The 23,205-nt window shown below is 41.4% G+C and overlaps 1 protein-coding gene across 7 annotated transcripts in view; it reads left to right on the forward strand.

Annotated features, from left to right (window-relative positions):
* Window positions 1–23,205, forward strand: part of TLE4 (TLE family member 4, transcriptional corepressor) — a 114,774-nt gene that overhangs the window by 29,109 nt on the left and 62,460 nt on the right. For 5 of the 7 annotated variants that reach the window (XM_045021299.1, XM_045021300.1, XM_045021302.1 and 2 more), the window contains 2 exons: window positions 3,197–3,259; window positions 16,646–16,720. In XM_045021299.1, coding sequence (XP_044877234.1) covers window positions 3,197–3,259; window positions 16,646–16,720 — 138 coding nt within the window. The remainder of the gene's footprint in view (window positions 1–3,196; window positions 3,260–16,645; window positions 16,721–23,205) is intronic. The other 2 variants (XM_045021301.1, XM_045021304.1) reach the window with 1 other exon arrangement.

A 23,205-nucleotide genomic window follows, 5' to 3' on the forward strand; every position in this document is an offset into this window, starting at 1 on the left:
CAGACTCTGCTTGTCGGGGAAGGGGTGTGTGTGAGTTCCATAGCTGAAACAGCTGTGCTTGAATGTTGAAATTTAGCATGGACATAAAGGCACTTCTCCCCTATTACAGTTAAGTATGCTAGGTAAAATGGTCTTTGATGTGGAGAAGTTATGCTGTAGCTCAACAAGAAGTTCTAGACATGATGCAGGAATCACTTGGTGAAATTCTGTGGCCTATGTTAGGTAGGTCAGACTAGATTATCATAATGATCCTTTCTTGGCTTAAAAATCTAACTCTGAGCCTTTTCACTGCAGTTTATATACAACATTTATGCTCACTCCTAGAGTGCAGCTAAGGAAGAATATTCAGTGCACATGTGACTATTAGGGTTGTCAGTTTTCTAATCTCAGAAAACCAAACACCCTTACCCCACCACCTGGCCTGCACCTTCTCTGAAGTGTCCCGCTCACTCCCTTCCTCACCCTCCATTGCTTGCTCTCCCCCCACCCTCGCTCATTTGCTCATTTTACCAGGCTGGGGAAGAGGGTTGGAGTGCAGGAGGGGGCTCCAGGCTGAGGCAGGGGGTTAGGGTGCGGGGGGGGGGGAGGTGTGCAGGCTCCAGCTGGGGGTGTAGGCTCTGAGGTGGAGCTAGGGATGAGGGGTTTGATTGCAGGAGAGGGCTCAGGGCTGGGGCAGGGAGTTGAGGGGGTGAGGGGTGCGGGCTCTGGGTGGCGCTTACCTCAGGCAGGTCCCAGAAGTGGTGACGTCCCTCAGGCTCCTAGGGAGAGGAGTGGTCATGGAGGCTCTGCGCGCTGCCCCTGCCCACAGGCTGCGCCCCTGCAGCTTACATTGGTCATGGTTCCTGGCTAATGGGAGCTGCAGAGCCGGTGCTTGGGGCTGCCAACCAGACTTCTAATGGCCCGGTCAGCGGTGCTGACCGGAGCCACCAGGATCCCTTTTCGACTGGGTTTTCTGGTCAAAAACCAGACACCTGGGAACCCTAGTACCCAACTTATCTGTTGGGTACAAAGGGGACTGAAAGCATGCATGGGCTGAGTAGGGTTGCCAACTTTCTAATCACACAAAACCATGCCCTGCCCTGCCCCTTCCTTGACTCTGCCAGGTGACTCTGCGTGCTGCCTGCGCCTAGAGGCGCCACCCCCACTGATCCCATTGGCCAGGGGGCCACACAGACCCAGGGCAGGCAGGGAGATTGCCTTAGCCCTGCTGTGCCGCCAGCCAGACTTTTATAGCTGCCAGAGTCCCTTTTCGACTGGGTGTTCTGGTTGAAAATCAGATGTCTGTCAACCCAAGGGCTGAGGCAAGACTCTGACCAGGCCTTTGTCCTCAGTACCTGTAAATCTCAAATTGTAAAGGAGTTAGGTAAGGCTACTGCATACATTTCAGGTGCACCAGAGGGAGCTCTGCAAATGAGGAAGGTATATTCTGCTTTTATTCTGTGGATGACTTAAAATGCATGGATTTTTTTTTCCCAACTGTTACAATTTCTGATATTTTACAAGTTGAGAGAATTTATGAAGTAGTGAAGATTAAGGCCTGAGTTCTGCAAGTTGCTTTGTGAGGGAACCAAGGGAGCCTTGCTGAAGTCAGTGGGGCGCCTCGTGGATGCAGGGGTCTGCCTAATGCAGAACAGCAGGATCAGTGTCTCTAGCTTTTTCTTGTTGCTTTTTTATTAAACCTAGGAAATTCTGTATTAAAAATATTGTATGGTTGCTATACCCTCAAGTTAGGAAATGCTCCTGCAACGTTAATTTTAGCAACCACAACTCAATCTTCTTGTTCGTAGATGAGAAGTACATAGTAAACTATATTTACTTCTTATTAATACATAAGAGAGGTACTGAAAAATTGCAGGCATATATAGGTCAGTTAAATTTTTAGGTAAATTAGCTTTGTAGTTAACTGTGTAAGCTCCTGAACTGTACTTAAGGAAGGCTGTACTGCTAGATAACCAGAAAATGTCGTAAGTGAGTGTCGAAAAGTGTCGTCATATGCGCAAGGGAACAAAGTTAAAATTTCACATAAACCCGTGGCTGTAGCATGTCATGACTTCTGACGACATAGCTTTATAACCATAATGTTTCATTAACACAGATTTTTATATGGAATGCTAGATACTTTACTAGTCTGTTGGTTAGATCTTTTTTTTTTTTTTATAAGGTTTTGTCATTTAAAAGATTGCATAGTGAGAAGGTTGAAAGGGTTGCTGATGAAAGAAGGAAACCAAAATTGCACAAGTATGAGTGTCTGTCATTCTGGTAATGACTTTGCAAGAAAAAGAGCATTTTGCCCTCCTATATAATGGGGAACTGATGTGTAGAATTTATTTTAAGAAAGTCCCTGTAATTGTAACTGTTGTGATATCTCCCCTACCAACGTTGAGATGTGCAGGTTAAATGTATGTAATTATCCATCCCTGTGGAAATACAGTATCATATAGAATCCGATTCTAATCAGTTACACTGGTCTAAACCCTAGAGTAATTCCAGCGAATCAGTTGACTTCCGTGAAATGACTCTAGTATTAATCCAGGAGAAGTGCTATCAAAGATCTAAGTATTACTTAATTATTTTTCTAAATTCAGAATCTCAAATTGCAATGTCTAAGCTGTATCTTAACACGATCTTCAGTGAAGTTACATATGTTGTTTGTAATGTTCCCACAATATATTTTTAGTTCAGATATTCTTCTTTATTTTTATTTTTTTATATTATATATATTCTTTCTCTCTCTTACAGTTAAGTTATTGTCATATTCCTTGAATTAAATTATCTTTCTTCCTGTGAGGGGATGAAATGTATCATCAGTATTCAATAATTTTGAGGTTTTTGTAAGGTTTGAAAATACTTTTTTCCAGTACTATGGTTGGTTTGTGCGCTGCTCCTCCTGGAGACATCATGATACCCCTCTGATTTTTATAATGGAAATGAAAATTCTCTTTGGACCATATGGAAGCTCAAAAGCTTATTTTGTGAGGAAACTCTTAAAAATGTGAGCTATAAATGACTAATAGCCATCACCTGTTGTTGAATTGGGTCTCTGAATTATTTTTTATTCTTATTAACTATTCCAGTTAGAACATGGTTACACAAAACCACTGATAGATGCAGTTTGATATGTTAGCTGTTCATGTGATAACATTAACATTTGAGGAAATATAGAATACACTAACTTTCTTCTTCTTCTTATGTGCAGGCAGAAATTGTCAAGAGGCTGAATGCTATATGTGCACAAGTCATCCCCTTCTTATCCCAAGAGGTAAGGTGGTAGTTTGCAGGTACTGGCCTTAAAAGATGCTCTGCAGTTGTTGTTGTTGTTGTTACAAAAGTGGAGCTTTGTAATGACCTCTCTGGCTTTGTAAAACTCATGGTGACTATTTCATTTTCCAAGGTGCTGTTCCAACGTCAATGTCTTAAATTATATTCTACTGAATTTTTAATAAGTGCATTTATAGAATAGATCACGTTCTAATGTGCTAAGCAAAATTTAGTTGTTTAAAATATTTGCTGTCGAGTACAATGTAGTGTTGCTCAGAATAATGACTTTGTCAAACTGGCTTCTAATACGATAGATTGAAAAATTGCTAGAAATACATGATTTGTGGTACATTCTTGACAATGGGCGTTAAAAGTAGGCAGAAATGTATGTAGGTCTATCAAATGGTGATGCTCTAGATAGTAAACATACTAATGAAGCTTTTGTCTGTCTTCTGTATGTTTGAGGAAAATGCACAGAAGATTAACTCTCTGTAAGCACTGACCTCAAAATTATGATTCATTCTCATGAGCTTGAGTGCATTGTGGATGCCTTCTGAGAGAGACAGGGAACTTGAGGGAAGGGTGTGGTGCTGGCTGAGGGAACCTTGCTACTATTGGCTTGTGTGGGATAAAATGAGACTGTGGTTCGTGAAAGGAGAGTTTAAGTGTATAGTGGCTTTAAAAAAAGTGTTGTTTTATTGTTTTTTTGTTTTTTGTGCAGGGGCAGGATTTGGACATGGGGTGCCATTGGAAGTAGGGTGGCTGGCTTGATGCTGTATAATTTAGGAATTCATTTAAGTAAAATCAGTGGTGGGAAGTCAGAGCTTAAAGCAGTGTTTCTTTGTAGTGCAGCTGCAAAGCGTTGTATTGCAGTCTGAGAATGTACTACGATTCTTTCTCCCACTCTTCCAATTGTTCCACAAAGTGTCATTGCTTTTCAAGAGAGCTGTTCATCCTTCGGCTTGCTGGAGGTCATGTGTTTGATGCATACAGGTAGGGGTGTGTGTGTGTGTGTGTGTGTGTGTGTGTGTGTGTGTGTGTGTGAGAGAGAGAGAGAGAGAGAGGAAAAAATAATGTTGACAAGACTAGATCAAAAGCTGCCACTATTCCCTTTGGCCTATAAAGTTGTGTTTATGAGCACTAAATGTTTTAGTGAGTTAGTGCACAAACCCTTCTCTGCTGCCACTGGGGGCCTGAATTCAAGTCCTGCCTTGAGTCACAAATGAAAATTAGCTTAATCCTCGTACTCATTTGTTAATGCTACAGAAACACTGCACATTTGGAAATTCCTCTGTTGAGGAGTTACACAGGGTTTGAATAGAGAGATAGGATTGAGATGTATTGGCTTTTATTTTGGAAATCTGTCACTGTATCTATTCCTGATTCAAGCCAGTGCTATTCGTTCCTTTGCTCTGTGTCCTAAACTGACAAGAGTTTAAAAGACAGGTATGGGAGAGTATTTGGCAAGCAAAGCTGTGATCTGGGCAAAAAATCAGGTCCAAATGTAGTACGAAGTGGCATTTTGCCTTAGGTAGGAATAGTGTGGTCCTGCATTCAGAGATCTTGCATTATTATTATTTTATTTTATTTATTTTCTGTGGTTGCCATTTTAGAACTTTCCATTGAAGTCCTAAAGTAATCTTTGTTTTAATACATAAATTAGCCAAATTGTTCAGCTGTACCTTTCTCCATTCTCCCTTTCCCCACACACACAATGAAAACCTATTAATTAGAAAAAAATATGTGGTTTGTTGGTGATATTTGAGTTTTTGCCATCCTTTTGTTCATCTTAGACTTGACCCTTTCTATGTGTTCATGTGAAAAAAAGGGGTAAGGTTTTGGGATTTGTGTGTAAGTGGTGGTGCCCCAGTCTGTTCAACACAGATTTCTCCTCTCCTACTGCTCCACATATATCCTGCTCACCTTACTCCACAGTCAATCTGCTGAAAGCTTGCACTGATGCATTTTAAGTGATGCACTGGAGGGAGGAGGAATCATGAAGGATGCATTGTTGCCTCTTTCTGCAGGCAGGGAGAATAATCCTGTGTGGGATGCATAATCAGAAATTGGGGAGCTGTGCTAGGACGCTTACCTTTAACCATAATCCTCTACGCTATCTACCAACTTTCTAGGCCACGTCTACACCACAAACTTCGGTCAGCGCAAATTAAGTTAGCACAAAGCCACCAAAGTTAGTTGTGCGCGTGCATACCTGGCTCCTTCTGTTGGTGCTCAGGTTGCTCACCAAGAGTGCATAGCATGGTGCACCATTGGTAGGTGTCCCAGTGTGTAACCCACCACTCTACAGTGTGCTGTCTTTTGGGAAACTTTGGCAGTGCATGGTGAGGGAGAAATGAGCCATGCAGGGGTTACTGGGAGCAAGGGGTCAGCTTCCCAGTGTGCAACTGACTCGATCCCATAATGTCGTCTTTTGCACCTTTTTTAAAAAATCCCACAAACCCACATGGCCCTTCTTGCTGTTCACCATCTCAGACAGAAGCATGGAGCATGCACAAGTCTGCACGAATGTCATAAGTGTTGCAAGCACAGAACACATGATACTCTGACACTTGCAGAGCCAGAAGAGGAATCAAATCAGCAAGGAACATGATTTCTTGGAGGACAGATTGCTGTGGGACAGAGTGAGAACGAATTTAAAGTTTTTAGTGGCATTCAGAGCAGCTGCAGATGTTGGAGCACCGCTTTGGGCACTGAAAAATAAGCACTGACTGGAGGGACTGCATTGTAACACAGGCATGGGATGAGGAGCCAGGGCCGCAGAATTTTTCATATGCACAAGGCCATGTTCTTGGGTCTGTGGGCCGAACTCACCACATTCCTCCAGCGCAGAAACACCAAAATGAGAGCTGACGGACGGTGGAAAATCAAGTGGTGGTTGAGCTGTGGAAATTTGCATTGCTAGAATGCTACCAGTCACTGGGAAATAATTTTGGAGTTGGAAAATCGACTGTGGGGGCCATTGCCATACAAGTGTGCAGGGCATTAGTCATGTCCTGCTATGCAGGAATGTGACTCTTGGCAATGTGCAGGACATAATGCATGGATTTGCAGCAGTGGGGTTCCCGCAGTGTGGTGGGGTGAGAGATGGCTGACATATTCCTATTTTGGCACCAGAGCACCTTGCCACAGAGTAAATCAACAGAAAGGGCTTTTTTATGGTGATGAAAGCACTGATGGATTCTTGGAGACTCTTCACCAATTTCAATGTTGGCTGGTCAAGAAGGTGCATAACGCTCATATCTTTAAGAATACAGGACTGTTGAGAGAGCTACAAGCAAAGACTATTTTCCCCCAAGCAGCGGATTACCATCGGTGATGTTGAAATTCCAATAGTGATTCTGGGGGACTGTTGGCGGGTGGGGTTCAGGGCCAGTCCTGGTTGAAGTGCCTGGCGAGTGTCAAGCGCTTGCATTGCCTTGTGGTGAACATCAAGCATCCAGGGCTAGGGGAACTTGGGCCCTCCCTGCTCCACCAGATACCACCCCAGGGCCCACTGAGGCAGTAATTCTGGGTCCATTCTGAAGTCTGTGCTCTGAGCCATGGCTCGTTGTTGCCAATCTCCACAATTGAAAGGCCTGTGGCAGCTTAGTGTTGAGGACCAGGCCCAACCACGTGAGGCCTCGATGGCTTCTTGACAGGAGCTTGCAACACACAACTGGCCTCCTGCTCCAATTACCCAGACCAAACTAAACTGCTCTCTTTTGAGCTCTGTGTCTGCTGTGAGCATGCCCAGCAGGGGCAACCGGGCAGGGTTTTCTCATCCTAGAGCTGCTCCTTAACCTTTACTTTCCTCAGTGTTGGGTTCATGCACCCCATCGCAGGGATCCAGCCTATCTCTTGCTCCCTTAGCTCATGAAGCTGTATACTGGCCACCTTGACAGCACCAACAAAAAATTCAACTACTGGGTCAGCGGATGCAGAATGACAGTGGAATGCACTTTTGATAGATTTGAAGGAGGGCTGGTGCTGTTTGCTAACAAGATTGGATCTCAGTGGGGGAAAAAACATCCCAATGGTTATATAGCTAGCTGTCTGCTGTGTCCTGCATAATGTCTGTGAAGCAAAGGTGGGGGGGAAGTTGCCATCGGTGTGGAAGGCAGAAGTGGAGTGGCTGGCTGAGTTTGAACAGCCAGCCATGAGCAGTATTAGAAGTGCTCAACGTGAAGTTGTATGGCTCAGGGCAGCTTTGAAAAAGCACTTCAACAGTGAGCCAAGTAATGCATTATGGAATACCGTGCTTTACTTGGCCCTGGTGTTTGGGGGCCTGTTAGGAATTGTATGGTGCTTGGTGTACATTTATGAATATAACTCCATCAATTCACTTATGTATTTTGCAGTGCTTGCTTTACGCTTGTTTGTTACACTGTCATTGATCCTATGAGTTGTCGCACTGTAACAGTAACAGTGGGTGCTTTCAAAACTGCTAAGCACTCTGCAGCTAATGTTGTGAAGCAATAAAGATGAATTATTTTTCAAATAGAATTTTATTCTGTAACAAAATCAGTGCAAAGAAAAGTGTGTGCAATTTAGAAGCAAATACATTAAAAATTTAATAAACTAATGGAATAGAACTTAACAAAATGAAGGAACATTCATGTCCATTTTACCTACACATACATTGGCCTGTGGAAGGCATGGTCACTATATGTGAAGCTGTGGTTCTTAATATCCCATGGCGTAGAGTGGCAGGGATGGGGATGTGGCCCTTGGTACCACATGGAATGTTTGGGAGAGTGTAGGGAAGTGCTGCAATGAAGTTCTCCATGGACTGCAAATGGAGGCAAGCCCATGATTGTTGAACCTGTAGGTCCATAAGAGTCTGTAGCATCTGTCTTTGCTGCCAGAGAAGCTCCATTATGTCCTGGTGCATCTCCTTCTCTTCCTGCTAGGACTCCTTGGCTGCCTCTTGTCCGCTCTTTCCGTCTCCAGGCTGTCTGCAGTGTTCACCCTCCAGCCCCTTTGCTCACAGTTGGATGCAGCACTGGCTTGCAGGATTTCATTGAACATGTCATCCTGAGTCCTCTTCTTCTTTCTCCTCCTTATCTGGCTCAGGCATTCCAAGGGCTTAGCGAGGGAACCCCTCAAGGCCATAATGGCAGCAGCTGCAGGTAAAACACACAGAGGTACCATTATCCGTATAGTCACAACAGAAAGTGAAAGTTAAGACTCAGAACTCCCTTCCCTTGCTCGCCTGAGGTTTTAAACAAGACCATGGGGAGTATGGCCTGCCAGAGATGAAGGAAATGGAGAGGGAGTTTCTTGCATGAAACTGAGTAAAGGGTAATGTTTCTGAATACTGGCACCATTTTCCTCAGGTGGTGGTGATCTTAGCTGATATCTCACTCCTGAGGGCAACAAAGGCACAGAGTGCATAGCTGCTGCTGGTGTCCCAAAGCCACCTGGGCCCATACGTGCTAGCTTTTGTTCTATAGCGGTGCCTGCCAAAGGTATTGCTGAAAGCATCCTACCGTGGAGGAAGAAATAAGTCTGCCATTCCTAGAAACCTTTGGGAGAGGATTGCACAGTACCTCCATTAAAGTTTCATGGAGATCTCTGAGGACCAGTCAAAGGATGTTTCTGTGTACATAAACAAACTGCTCTGTGTGGCTCCCCTTGCTTCAGGGGAATGAAAAGGAGATAATGCTACCTCCTTTTTTTTTTTTTTTTTTGGTACCGCTACCCCTTGTAGTACAAGTACATTTAATGAAAACTTGATGCCTGTATCCTGTTATGTCAGGGGTGCCATCAGTACATCATTGTAATGAGAAATATAATTATATACTTACCCGAGTTTCCTTCCTTGTATCAGGCTCGATTGCCAGGAGTGACTGGACTGTGGTGGAGTCTCAAAGAGGTCCTGGCTTGCAGCATAGCTGGACCCTCTGGTCTCATGTCCCCCATCTTCCTTCTCCACCTCTTCCTGAGTCTCACTGTTCATGCCTGGGACCTAGGTTCCTCAGAGGAACTTGTGGTTGTCTGTGGGGTGGTGATGGCTTCTGTCATGTATGGTATGCAGCTCTTTGTAAAAGTGGCAGGTCTGCACCTCAGCACCTGATTGACTATTGGTCTCTGTGGACTTATGATATGCCTGGTACAGTGCCTTTGCGGCACTGTTGATGGTCCCTGTCATACCCCTTCTCCTGTGCAATCTTCTTAAAGATGTCCATGTCTCTGTGGCTGGTCCGTAACTGTGCTTGCACAGCCTCTTCTCTCCTCAGGTCCAGGAGATTCAGTATCTTTTTACTGCAAGCCAGAGCACTTCTGGAGGATGTAGCTTGCATGGTCAGCTGGGCAGTTACACACAACAAGGGAGAGCTGCTAGGTTTGCTTGCTAAGCTGGACAATCAGGAAAGGGCATGCAAAAAATTTGTGGGGTTTTGAAGGGCAGGGAGACCTTCTGGTCTCCATGCCTCTTAGGCCATGGAGGTCACAATTGTGACCAAAGCAGTCAGTATAGGGCATTGTGGGATAGCAGCTGAAGGACTGTGAGGGTCCATGTTTGTAACGCTGCGTCTACACTCATGCTGCATTGACTTCCGTATGTTGACCATGGCTCAACACCACGTGGGGAGATGGTGTTACTGTGTCGCTGTAAACAGGGTGCTTATATCGATGGAAAACCAATTTAAGTGTAAATACGTTATAACTAGATCTAGGCCAGGCGGCTAACATTGATCTAACTTTGTAGTGTAGATCCAGGCGCTGGCTGTGGGGAGCAATTTTTCAATGCATGATCAAGGCTGTCTTCACTAGCAACTTACGTCGGTATAACTGTTGTTCAGGGGTGTGGAAAATCCACAGCCCTGAACGACGCAGTTATACTGGCCTGATTACCAGTGTAGACAGTGCTATGTTGACGGGAGTGATTCCTGCTATGGCGGATTATCCATCGGTATAGTTAGTGTCTTCATTGAAGCACTACTGCTGCACCTTTTAAGTGTAGACAAGCCTTTAGAGAAATAATCACACAACCTGAACTGCACTACGCATTCCCACAGTCATGCTTATTACAAGGAACTTAGATGATAGACAGCTGAATTGATCTAAAGGATATAGTTACAGAAGGACATTGCCCCACTTCTTTTATGGATACAGTACTATCTACTAAGTACCTAAGCCCATTGATATCAATTGAAAGACTTCATTGGGCTTCAGATTGGGCCCTAAAGTTAAGCATTTTCAGGTCTACAAATAGAATCTTTTATGGTTTCTATATTTGTCTGTGCCAATTTGCCTCTGCTTTATAAAATCTTGGCCCATAATGATTTCTTCACCTGCTCACGTCTCATTCCCACACATTTGTCAAGCGGTATACCTTCTTATGTGTGCATGTTCCATAGTGTCAAAGCTCTACAGGCTAAAAAGGAAATGAAGAGGTTCAAAATAAATTTCAGAATTTCCCCTTTTTTACATGCATTTACAAAGAGCAAAGGGAACATTTCCAAAAAGTCACTGTGCCAATTTGTCTTGCTTGGGGGCAAGTATAAGCATATGTAATTTTAATGCTTTTAATAGGAATAAAAAAATCTCTTAAAAATGCCACTGATTGAGCAAAATAAGGTCTTTATGCTGAAGTGGTGAACTTCTAGTAACTGCATAGCCTTTACCTAATACTAATATCTGTTAAAATCATGTGTTATTGGCACACCTAGATGTAGCCGTTTTGAGTGTTTTTGCTAATTTGGTTTATAATTTCAGTCTTTAAATCCTGTTTTTCATGATCTAGATCAGGGGTTCTCAAACTTCATTGCACCGTGATCCCCTTCTGACAACAAAAATGACTACAGGACCCCAGGAGGGAGGACCAAAGCCTGAGCCCGCCCAAGCCCTGCCACCCTGGGGGTTGGTGGGGGGTGGAGCCCCACCAACAAAGCCCCACCTCCCCAGGCCAGGGGAGCAAAGCCCAGGGGCTTTAGCCCCAGGCAGGGGGCCTGTAACCTTAGCCCCACTGCTCAGGGCTGAAGCCCTCGGGCTTGGGCTTAGACTTGCTGGGGCCCAGAGCCAAAGCCAGTACTGGTGGCCCTGTTAAAATGGGGTTGCGACCCACTTTGGGGTCCTGACCTACAGTTTGAGAACCGCTGATCTAGATTAATATAGAATTGATATACATTGTGCTTATGCTGTTTACACATTTTGCTTACAATATAATTGTGGAATAGTAGCTTTAAAATGTGACCAGTCACTTTAGTATTGTGCCTGGGGGGAAAATGAACAAAATACAGTGGTTACATGCATTGATGGCAACATTATTGCCCCATAATAGCACCAGGTTAATTTGTCTTCTTTCCAGTTAGCTTCATAAGGAATCAGTGGTTTGCAGTAACTCAGTTTGATGCAAGAGATTGACCAAAATCACCAGATCTCTTGATAAAGATGCATTGTAGAAGTGTGGAATGATTTAAATCAAAGAGACTTAAATCATTGATTTTAATCATGATTTAAATCAACAAGCAGGAAACCTTGATTTAAAGAATCAATTTTAATTGTTTTGCATTTGTCCTTTTTAGTGATTTCTCCCCCCCCCGAAGTTGATTTTTTTTGTTAGTTAAAATAGTTTGTTAAATAGGTAATTAAATGGTTAATGGTTGATTTAAAACATGTTGATTTGAAACTAAAGATATCCTTTACACTAAATTTGATATCTTTTCCTAACCAGGAGGCTATGCTGTATCTATAAACATTTATTTAAGCACTTAGGTAGCTTAATTTATATTTATTGATTTTTAATTTTTACATTTTGTCTGTTAGAAAATGGTGAATGATGCATTTCTTATTTACTAGATGACTTTTTTCTTGTGACTTTTTTCAAGCTCTATTTGGATGTCAATTCAGTTTCAATGACAAATGCACAACAGTATTTTAAATTTATTTTTGTTAAATACTACTACTTTCAAACTACTGTATGCACAAGAAAAAATGTTTATCAAAAGGTTTATCAACCTGTTTTGCATTTAAAACTGATTAACAAAGGATGTATTATCTATAGTTAGTGAATTGAACAGATTGTTTCTGGTTTCCATGCCCTATAATATTTTAGAACTAGTAGATCTCACCCTCTCACATCTAGATTTTATTCATAGATTGGAAGGGGAAAACAAGCTTTCCTGCTTTTTCAGCTCCCAATTGGTTTCTTAACTTTGAATGTACTAGCCATTGAACTGAAATGAAGAAAATATTTTGTCTGTACTTGAAAAAGGGGCCACTGCTGTCAAAAGCTGGTTTAGCAAATCAACAAATTCTGGTTTGAAGTGCTTAGCCAGTGACTTCCACGAGTTCAGTGGTCTAACTTTCTTTAAAACTTGGCAACAAACCTGTACTGCTTAATATTTTTTCTACTTAAGTTAATAGGTTATAATAAGTTTGACTTAATTTTAACTAGGGCTGTCAAACGATTAAAATTAATAGTAATTAGTTTTAATCACACTGTTAAACAATATTAGAATACCATTTATTAATTTTTTAAAAATATTTTCAAATATAGGCTCTGGGCTTCACCCCTGCTTCTGCCATCTTGGTATTAGGCATTTATATTAGCAAATGCTGCATGGATTGTTAGTAGTTTGTCTAGCCATTTTGTGGCGTGTGTGCTGTACCTTCCTTGTAAATCTGTCTCTGGCTTTTGGCTCAGGATTAGTGTCTCTTGCACTGTTCTCTTCCCTTGTGCTGTCTGTACAACTGACATGTATAGTGAAACTACCTACATTCTGACATTTTGGTCTGCAACTCCTTTGAACACATAGCGCACAAGAACAGGACAGAGCAGCTGGGCTCTGCAGAGTGAAGAGTTCAGCAAGTTTTGCTGTAGATTAATTAAATGCATCTGTTTACCAATGCTGGAGTGGAGGATGAAATTAGGCCTTGTACACACTAGTCTGTTTTGGAGGATCTCTCATTGTTTCATTACCACTAGTGTAGCTCCCCTGGTGGTGGGAGCGAGACATAGTAGATAGAGCACAGGCATTTTTACTACTATGCCATGTTGGACTCCCTCTGTTCAGGGTTAATCAGCATGATGGTAGCAATGCCTGTGCCTTTTTTATGGTATGGTCTCTGTTGTTATCACCACTGGTGGTGGTGTGATGGTGGGTAGTGTAGACACAGCTCAGTAGAGGCAAGAAGAGAGGGTGATGAGAAGACACAGGGATAAATAGAAAAAGGAATAATGATACTAGTCTGAATTCCAGGCATGGTAGGCAAATGGATTCCTTGGCCCAGTCTGTTAATCCAATATGAAACAATCAGGGTAGGGTAGAGAGAACCCTTTTTGAAGAAAATAACTGGTTATTATAATTGGAAGAAAATCTTCTTTATTTGCTTGTGTATAAGAAGAAATGTTGGTTTTAAAGAAGTATATTAGGAGTTACATCTCCTGTTAAGTTTTCCCCACCCTAAAACTAGTACTTACTGTAGTATTGGTGAGGAGGATTTTGCCTCTTGCCAGAGTTGTTTGGAAATTGTGTGTGTGTGTGTCTATATTTTTCGTATATTTTTTTCAATACTTCAGAAAACAAAATGCTCAAAAGTTTAAAAAAAAAAAAAAAAAAGGAAAATCCAAGGGTCAGAGTCTGTTCTCTGCCTCAGTGTGGAAAGAACAGCCTAGGAGAGGAAAGGGGAAGCCAAAATGGCATTAAGCCCCCTTTGTGCCTTTCAAATTCTGGGATCCTCTGCAGGACAACATGTAGGGTTGCCAGCTTTCAAATAGCACAAAACTGAATGCCCGAGGCCCTACCCCCGCTCACTACATTTTCCCCTTCCTTGGTGGTTCGCTGTCCTCCACCCTCACTTGCCTTCACTGGGCTGGGGCAGGGGGGTGGGGTGTAGGAGTAGGGGAGGGCTCCAGCTGGGGAGGAGGGGTTCAGGGTGCAGGAGAGGGCTGCAAGTTGAGGCAGGGGGTTGGGATGTGAGCTTACCTCCAATGGCTCCCAGTCAGTGGCACAGTGGTGGGGCTAAGGCAGGTTTCCTACCTGTCCTGATTCCGCACTCTGCCCTGGAAGCGGCTAGCAGGTCCAGGTCCTGGGCACCGCAGCTCTGCTCGCTGCCGTTGCCCGCAGGCACCGCCCCTTGCGCGCTGCTGTTGCCCGCAGTTCCCGGCCAGTGGGAGTGCGGAGCCAGTGGTCCCTCCGCCTAGGAGCCGGACCTGCTGGCTGCTTCCGGGGCTCAGAATGGAGCCAAGACAAGTAGGGAGTAGCCTGCCTTAGCTCCCCAGCACCGTCGACCAAACTTTTAACAGCCTGGTTGGCAGTGCTGCCCAGAGCCACCAGGGTCCCTTATTGACCGGTGTTCCGGTTGAAAACCAGACACCCGGTCACCCTAGCAACATGGCCCCTGGTACAAGTTAGAGAAGCCACTAAGGACTGTTGTAACTGACAGTGTCTTCCCACAATTGCCTGAGCTTTCCCTTGTTGTGCTCTCGCTCGCTCTCTCTCCCCTACATGGTGGGGTAACGTAATGTTGCTTATGCTGCAATTTTGCTACCCCTGTGTGGAGGGAGCTCTCTGGGGGGCTGTTTTAAGTCTCCTTTATGTCACCAAAGCTGTTTAAAGGGGAATTGCACAGGATCTACCCCAAAATTCCTACATCAACCTTAATTCTGTGCCACATCCCTACTTTAACGTAAACATCCTTTCTACTACTGTCCATGGTATTCTCTCTTAATACAGATCAAACTCTCTCTCGTCCCCCAACTCTTAATAAACAGTTGCATTTGGGATTGACCTCTGACTCTCTGCTAGAAACTATATCTGGGTGAGAGCTGGTTGGGATGGGGGAGAGGAGGTGAATTTGCACACAAAAAAAAGAATATAAATATTTTTCCTTTAAAAAAAAATCAAATGTGTACATGTAAACCTAAATTCATTGAAATCTTTCAAAATTTCAGACAGCTGTGCCTAGAGTCCTAGGGTCGGATTTTCTTGCATTCCAGCCTCTGTGCACAGCTGTTGTGGCACAAAAGGGTAGGAAAACATCTGGATTGGGACAGCTGAGACTTGCCGCTGGTGATGGGGCACTCTTAGCTGGTCTAGAACCAGTATATTTGGCTCCTGAACCAACTGTTTCTCCCAACCCCAATACAGGCATGTGGTGTTGTTTGAAGGGGGGGGTGGGTGGGAGGCAGAGGAGTGGTTTGCACTCTGGCTATCTGCAGCCTGCATACGCTTGGTATGCAAATTGGTCCTAAAAATCATGACAACTAATAGGATCCTGACACACCCCATCTCCTGCAGTGTGCTGAGCCAAACTGCACATCAGAAAATCTGGATCTTAGTTTTGAAATACAGTTCAGTGCCGACATCTCAAAGTCTTCTATTCCACTACAGCATAAAGACACTATTATACCTGGTGCATCCTTGTGATGTGAGGTCTCGCCTATACTATACTCAATTCAGCCTCTGGCTATAGATCAGAGAACAATATACTCCCCATAAAGGCCTCAGATCTGGCTGAACCCTCTTCTGCGCAAACGCAGAGACATCAACAGTTAGCCTATACTGTGGGAACCATAATCTCCAAAGTGTGTGCATGTGTGTTTCCCGCCCCCCCCCCCCAGTATGGCTTTCATTTCTGTAGTCTCATCAGCACAGTGCAGCTCCAGCTAGGCTCGGCTACTGAAATATGGATCTGAGTGCAGGATTGGGACCTGATTCTGTTTTAAATGAATGTTTTGAAATAAATATCCCATAAAACTTTCAGGATGTAGCCATCCTAACTGATAACAGAAGTAAAGCATCACTCAAAGCAAGATAATCTAACGGCTGAAGCTTCTAAACTGTGTTGTTAATTAGACCATGTTTTTGATGGAACTGTTTAAACTATTAAAACTTACACTTTTAGGGACTGAAATAATTAACTTTCACATCTTTGACAGAAGTGAGAATGGAATTTTGAATTTCCGTCCCATGATTGAATTGCTCTGAAATGTACCAAGAAAGGGAATCTGCATTTCCTGTGATGAGGAAGCAGTGTTACTACTGAAATGCATTCCTTTCCTTTTCAGTACATATCTTTTATTTAACAAGATTGTTGTAAGGAGAAGGTCCTGGGTTTTAGGATGAAGCATCTTTTTCAACAAAAGAACACACTGCCCCGATGAATAAAAGAAAGGCAGGTCGCGGAGCAGTTCACTTTGGCGAAAGAGGGACTATGGTATGCGTCTAGGCAGGTAGTTACTTAGATAAAATTCTCCTTTCTACCTCCTTTCACACATCCACACAGCAGTTTACTGTCTACTCAGAGAACCTTTATTTCAAGCCCTGCATGTGGTTGAAGGGTTAGAAAAAAGAAAGAGGGGGGGTGGGAAAAAGGAAAATCTGTGCTTAATTGACTAGAAAGCAAATAATTTTATTTTGTTTCTGATCTTCATTTATAGCACCAGCAACAAGTGGTGCAGGCTGTGGAACGTGCCAAGCAAGTGACCATGGCAGAACTGAACGCAATCATTGGGGTATGTGGTCTTTCCATTTTAGCTCTAATAGTGTTTGTAATTAGCTCTTTATTTATTTAAAAATTAAAATTAAAAACTTGCTCCATCAACTGAGCAAAAGTTGTGGACAGCAGTGAAGTTAAGTAGTCTGACTTAATCTGCATAAAAACTGTTTGCTACATTAAAAACTTTTATTGAACCGTGGCCATAAGGTGAATGATGTAACTGTTTTATCCATCCCTCTGGGAATCACCTTTTTTTTTTTCTTTTAGAGTTGGGGTTTTTTTTTATTAAAGTAAAACTTAAACTTTTTTTCATTTTGTTTAGTGCTGTTCAGTCTGCCTCTGTAACTACCTTATAGGTAGCATTTGATTCGCACTGCTACTGAATGAAGGTCCGTTCCCCCCTCCCCCGGGTCCATGCGCATGGTGGCCAAAAATAGTGACTATCCACTTTGTAACTCACTTTTTAAAAATAAAAAATCCCCTCTTCCCCCTCCCTCCCCCCCCCCCCAATCTACAAGTAAATGACAATTCTCAAAGGAAGTGATTGGTGCCATTCTCCCATTTGTCTGAAAAATACAGGGCCCCTCTTCTGAAACATTTCTGCCAACAGCATAGCATAGTGTAGAAGTCCTGCAAGGTTTTAGGAGTTTGGGCAGCCATAATTTTTACATCTTATGACTCAAGAGGAAAGGAAAAACAATTAAATATTGGCTGTTCACATTGCATAAAATAAAGGTGAGAAATCATAGCTTAATAGCACATTATTCACATCTATAATTATGCAGCTGGTGCAAGCAGTTGTTTAAGCTATTCTAATGAAGATTCTACAACTGTACTTTCCGTATTCTACCCCCTCCAAAATGCTTTTTCTTTTGTGTATAGATTATACAGAAGTCTTTCCTTTTTTTTATTCAGTGTATCAAACACACTTTGAAATGCTAATTATTCCATTTACTTTCATTAAAATTCAAATTGCTGAGTGAAGATGTGGCTAAGGGTCGCCAAATAATCAATCTGAAGTGAAGATATTGCTTCAATTATTCCTCTGTCTTTTAACAAGGAAATCGGGACTCTCTGATCATTGCTGACGGTAGTGTAGAGCAGTTGTCTGATTGTAGCTTGTTTTTAATAGTCTGTTTCTAACTCTATTTTGTATCCCTCTGACCACAAGAATATACTGGTAGTCAATTAGAAGATATAAATGGAAAAGAGTAACCTTTATTGCCTGTGAAGTGCCCCTTGGAAAGAAGGGGATGAATCAGAGCGAGTCGTGTAGACTCATGAATAACATTTGTTGTATGTCTTTTACGCTCCAGTGGGGAGAGTGGGAGATGAATAATTTCCCAATTAGTTTTCATTACCTAACCAAAATACTGCCTACTATTAACATTCTTTGCATAGAGTAAGTTGCAAAAGATTTTTTTAAAGGTAGATGTGTATGTGCTGCATGTCTCTGTGCATTGCATTTTGTGTGTGCCTGCATGTATACGCATACTTTATTTATAAATTTGTATATATATAAAGTGTGTGTGACACTCAACATTACATTTCTTGAAGAATCTATAATATGGAGAATCAGGTATTAATGTAAAATTTGTGGCATTATTACAGATGTTGCAGATTTTGCTTATTATTTAAAGTTTATCCTGCTTTCCATGAACCACTGAAATACACACACTGAGTATAAACAAATAGATGCTTATTCAAGCGTTTGGTGATCTTCTTTTCTAAAGGACAGAACTAAATTTCCGATTTTGTCCAAGGCTGTCTGATCCTACTTTTTCAGATTGATTGAAATTCTACCTGTCCCAGATTTCATAAAGGCTGTAATTTGTGGCTTGAAGAAGATAACTCCCCATTTACCTTCCCCACAAAGAATAATTTGTATTTACTGTATTTCTTTTGTACACTTTTTTGATTTGGAAAGGTGGGGATATTTCATGTGGATCTCTGTAGTTTTTGATAAAACTGAAGTATTACTGATAAAAAAAGTCTTGTTTGTGGCTTAAATTATATAAAAGGAGTAATCTGATATAATTTATTAGGAAAACTGATTGAATAGGATAGCAAGGTTATCAAATCAGCATAAATATTAGGTGTTTGGATACTCATGAATAAATCTATATGCACAGAAAATAAAAGCAAAATTATAACTGTAGCACTAGAAAAACTCTGGCACACTTAAAGAACATACCAATAAAAAGCAAAGTACATAATTAGAACATACGAGGTCTTTTTAAAAAAACTCTAGTTATGCTCTGTCTTGTGTTAGTTTGCAGTTTGCTATATCTGCCGGAGTTCCTGTTGTTGTAACATTGTGGTGTTTTTAAAAAGATCCACTACTCAGTGGCTGTTTACAATTTTTTTAAAAAAATAATCTTTTTAATAACCATTTAGTTCTGAGCTGAAGTTGTACTGGACTTAAAATTTTTAAAATATAATTGTGGATATTAAGTTTCTGTATACTGAGTGCCCTGTATAATGCTTACTGTATACTGAGATCCCAGGGCAAAAGCCCTTTTTGGTTTGAATGGTGGACTGTGGCTTAGGATTTCAGAATTGGATCCTATGAGAGCTAAGGATGGCACAAGAAAAAAACGAATGTACACAGATTATCTGAGTTTCTTTCTTTGAGTCTCATGTATATATTTTTACATGAATGTACTCGGATTTAATGAAATCTGATGAAGCACCTTTTTAACTTTGCAGTATTATTCTATCTTCATTGGTAAATGAACCAAATCACTGATCCATGCAGTTTAAATGCAAAATACTGAAGTGAGCCTGGAACCTGGAGAGACTGCTTGTTCTCTTGACAATAAGCTAGTTGTGTTTAATGGAATGAAACACGGTTATAATGACTTCTTTCACAGGTCATGTTCAGTTTAAAGCTGTTGACAGATTGAAACAAGTATAATTTTTTTTTTTAAAGAAATGGTGAAGGATTGTGGGAGGACAAAATACCTAGATATCCTAAATATACCAGAGAAATATTTTAAACTTAAATGAATGCAGACTTTTTAAATGATGCTTTCAATAGTCTATATTGTTGGTTAGAGATCTTATTTTGAGTCAGTTCTCTTGAACAATTTGAACCCTTCCATGTTCACACTGTTGGGATAAGGAATGTTGTTTCCAGTTGATCTTGTCATGTGCCACTGTGTTTTTAAATTATAAACGGCAAGATCATACTGTTGGAGCAACACACATTGTAGTCTTAAATCGGTAATGTGATCTAATTAGGAATGATGTTTTCATTTCCTGTATTATTAAACACTCATCTAACTTCTTTAAAATATTTTAATCCATTATTCTGTGTAATCAGAACGTGCTGTGTGAATGTAGTTGCATTTTAATAAAGGGGAAAAGCACTAATGTGTAATCAGAATAATTATTTTTTTTCTGTTTTTGGTTTCTTTAGTATGCATATTTAAAATTGTATATATGTTCAACTGCACTCTAGGTAGTAAGACAGAAATGGAGGCTACTGTTCATATGCTTGTTTATCATAGAGAAATGTACCAAAACTCCAAAAAGAACAGGTATGTGATGGTGTTCAAAGAAAAAGCAGTTTAGCACAAGATATGCTGAACCTCCATTTTTAGCAGTGACATTTTAATGATAGGAAGTCTGCAAAATTATTTGCCATCAATTGTGAAGGCAATAACAAGCCTTGGTGGTTTTTCACACTCTCTGTGTTAAGTGCTTTCAGAATGACAGCGTAAACTGTGTTAGAGAACTCCAAGGAAGTAAAACTGATTAAAATGTTCATGCTTGAATGGTGCTGATGGAATAGTTCATTTGGACTTTCTCTACCTCCTGCAGCTCAAGCTGAAATATTAAAATTCAGTGGATTTAAATCTCTCTCCCCTCAGCTCAGGAAAAAAACATTACATTTTAATAGGTTTTAAACTCATAATTCATTGGCTTGGAGCAGCACTATTAAATCTATTTAAATATTACTTGTATTACTAAGGATATGATTTAAATGATTTTCCCTTTACCAATCTATATGTTTGAGTAAAAAAAAAAAAGCTTTGGTTTAATTTGTAAGCATTTTGTTTTACTATGTCAGTTTTATTATCTTCTTTAAAAATAAGAGTCTGTTTTTAAAGCAACTGGCAGTTGTTGGAGAAAAGGACCCTTTTTATATTGTGACATGTAATTATCAAGCTATAAAGTTCCCTCAATACACCAGTTGTCAAAATTTCCATTCCGTGTTTTAGACTGAAACACTTGTTTGCTTGAGCTCGGAAGCTGCGTGGTTTTTTTTTTTTAAATATATGAGTAGTCCATCAGCCAAACCTCTCATACTTTCACAGCAGAAGTGTGGAACAATGCCTCTTAAGAAAACAATATGTCATCTTTTATGCATTCACAGATATGAGGATCTTAGAAAGCGGTGTGGTGTAGATAAGTGCACACAAGTTCTAATAAAACCTTAGCATCAATGCATGCTATTATTCCCTTGGCGCCAGTAGTCCAGAGCTCCTGCTGCTAAATGCTAATGCATTTTTGCACTGGTGCTTAACATATAGAGCAATTTCTGACTCCTTGTGCAAAGTCTTCTCTCTGCCTTTCAAACGAGATTACAGTGTAGGTCAGAGTAAGGGCCTGTGGTCTCAACCAGATCCTCACATGATGTAATCTGGTGTAGCTTTGTTGAAGACGCACTGAGACTCTGGCCCTGGATCTTTAGAAGGGAAGAGGAGCTAGCTTTTCTTCCAGATCTAAATATCTAGACATTGTATCTATTTGTGGGAGGGGCAAGCGGAGCTCTTTCCTCTGTAAATTGTGGATGTTTTAATTTCAGTTTGTTCAGTAAAGTCATCTTTGCCAACTGTGTGCATTCAAAGATGGTAACTTCTGAGAGGAAGCAGGGTGCAGTATAAATTACTAAATGCACTGTGACCCGTGTGCAACAGTGATTTCTCTCTTTTTTTTATTGTTTGATCAAAGGCTCTGCCCATATTAAGCAGTGCTTGGAGCTTAAAGGCTGTAAAAACAAATTGGCCACCTGCTGTATACTGTACACAGATTGTTATGGTGGGAAGGCAGAAGAGGAGGTTGGCTCAATGGTGTATCTGTTTTGTGTTGTATTTATTTGCATCTTATGCCCAAGGAAATATTGAAATGCACTGTGTTGTATTTAATTACTGTATTCAGTGTTTGTGTATTGAAAGTGCAAGATGGCTTGGATCAAATGGCTTGCAATTTGTGACGTTATCTAGTGCTTTCAAGTGAATTATTTATCCTTTGAGTGTTGATGATTTAACCTGGTGCAGAAGGCTATAATATTGGTAACTTCTGAATTGTTCATCTAAAAGCTGGATAGGTTGCAAGTAGGGTTGCCAACCCTCTAGAATTGGCCTGGAGTCTTCAGGAATTAAAGATTAATCCTTTAATTAAAGATTGTCATGTGATGAAATCTCCAGGAATACATCCAGCCAAAATTGGCAACCCTAGTAGCAAGTGATGCTGTTCTAGGGGTGGTTGGGTTTCTCCCCATACCCACGTGCCAGCTACAGAACCTTATAGCAGTTGAAGCATGATTTAAACAAGTCTCCTCCCCTTCTCAGCACTTGCTGTAATTCAAAAGGGCTGAAAAAATAAGAGAACCTGAGTCCTCTTTGGGGGTTTTGGGCAGTTAATTTTAATGCAGATATTGTTTGTTTAGTATTTCCTTGCAAGGGTGCTTGAACAATTTGTATAGTGGGGGTGCTGAGAGCCATTGAACCAAACTGTAAACCCTGTGTATGATGGAAATCACTTTGAGCCAGAGGGTCCGGTAGCACCCCTAGTTCCAGCACCTATGTTTCCTTGACAGCTGTTCCTGGTGTGTATTTTTAAAAGAGCCTTGTTTATGTTTGGAACAGAACCTTTCTCTGCTCATGCTGGGTGTCCTAATTGTTGAATTATATTGGCCTGTCACCACCAGAGTACCCAGTGACATGCTGCAGTACAGGCTGCAAATCACTTATTACTTCCCACTCACCAGTGAGTTGAAGTCAGAGGTCTTACCCATTGCGATTTAAATAAGTGCGTATGACATGATCAGGATCATATTTGATCGGGGAAAGGCATGGCTTCTGACTCCATGTTTCTCAAGGTGTTCAAAATCCTTGCAACTAAGCTATGTGACCACCATATCTCTTTGAATTTTAGTCTCTGCAGGTGTGTGAAGCCCTGTGGAGAATTTGCTTCAAGTTCTGTGGCAACAGCATGTGTTACAGACAACCACCTGCAATATTTTCCCTCTGTTTTTTATAAGCTAGCACTTCATGCAAAGAAGAAAAGAGGGAGAAAAAAAATTGCTTAGGTGGTCTATAATCTAACACACACAAGTTGCTGACAAACCTAACCTAGGATTTGTCATTCCACATCAGACCATTGGTCCATCAAGCACAGTATGTTGCCTTCAGCAGTGGCCTACACTGGTGCATCAGAGGGAAAATAGATTCTGTAATATACCTATGTGATTGTGCAGTATGGTGTGGGTGG

This window comes from Mauremys mutica, chromosome 6 (genome assembly GCF_020497125.1).
Source record: "Mauremys mutica isolate MM-2020 ecotype Southern chromosome 6, ASM2049712v1, whole genome shotgun sequence".
NCBI classification, from domain to species: domain Eukaryota; kingdom Metazoa; phylum Chordata; order Testudines; family Geoemydidae; genus Mauremys; species Mauremys mutica.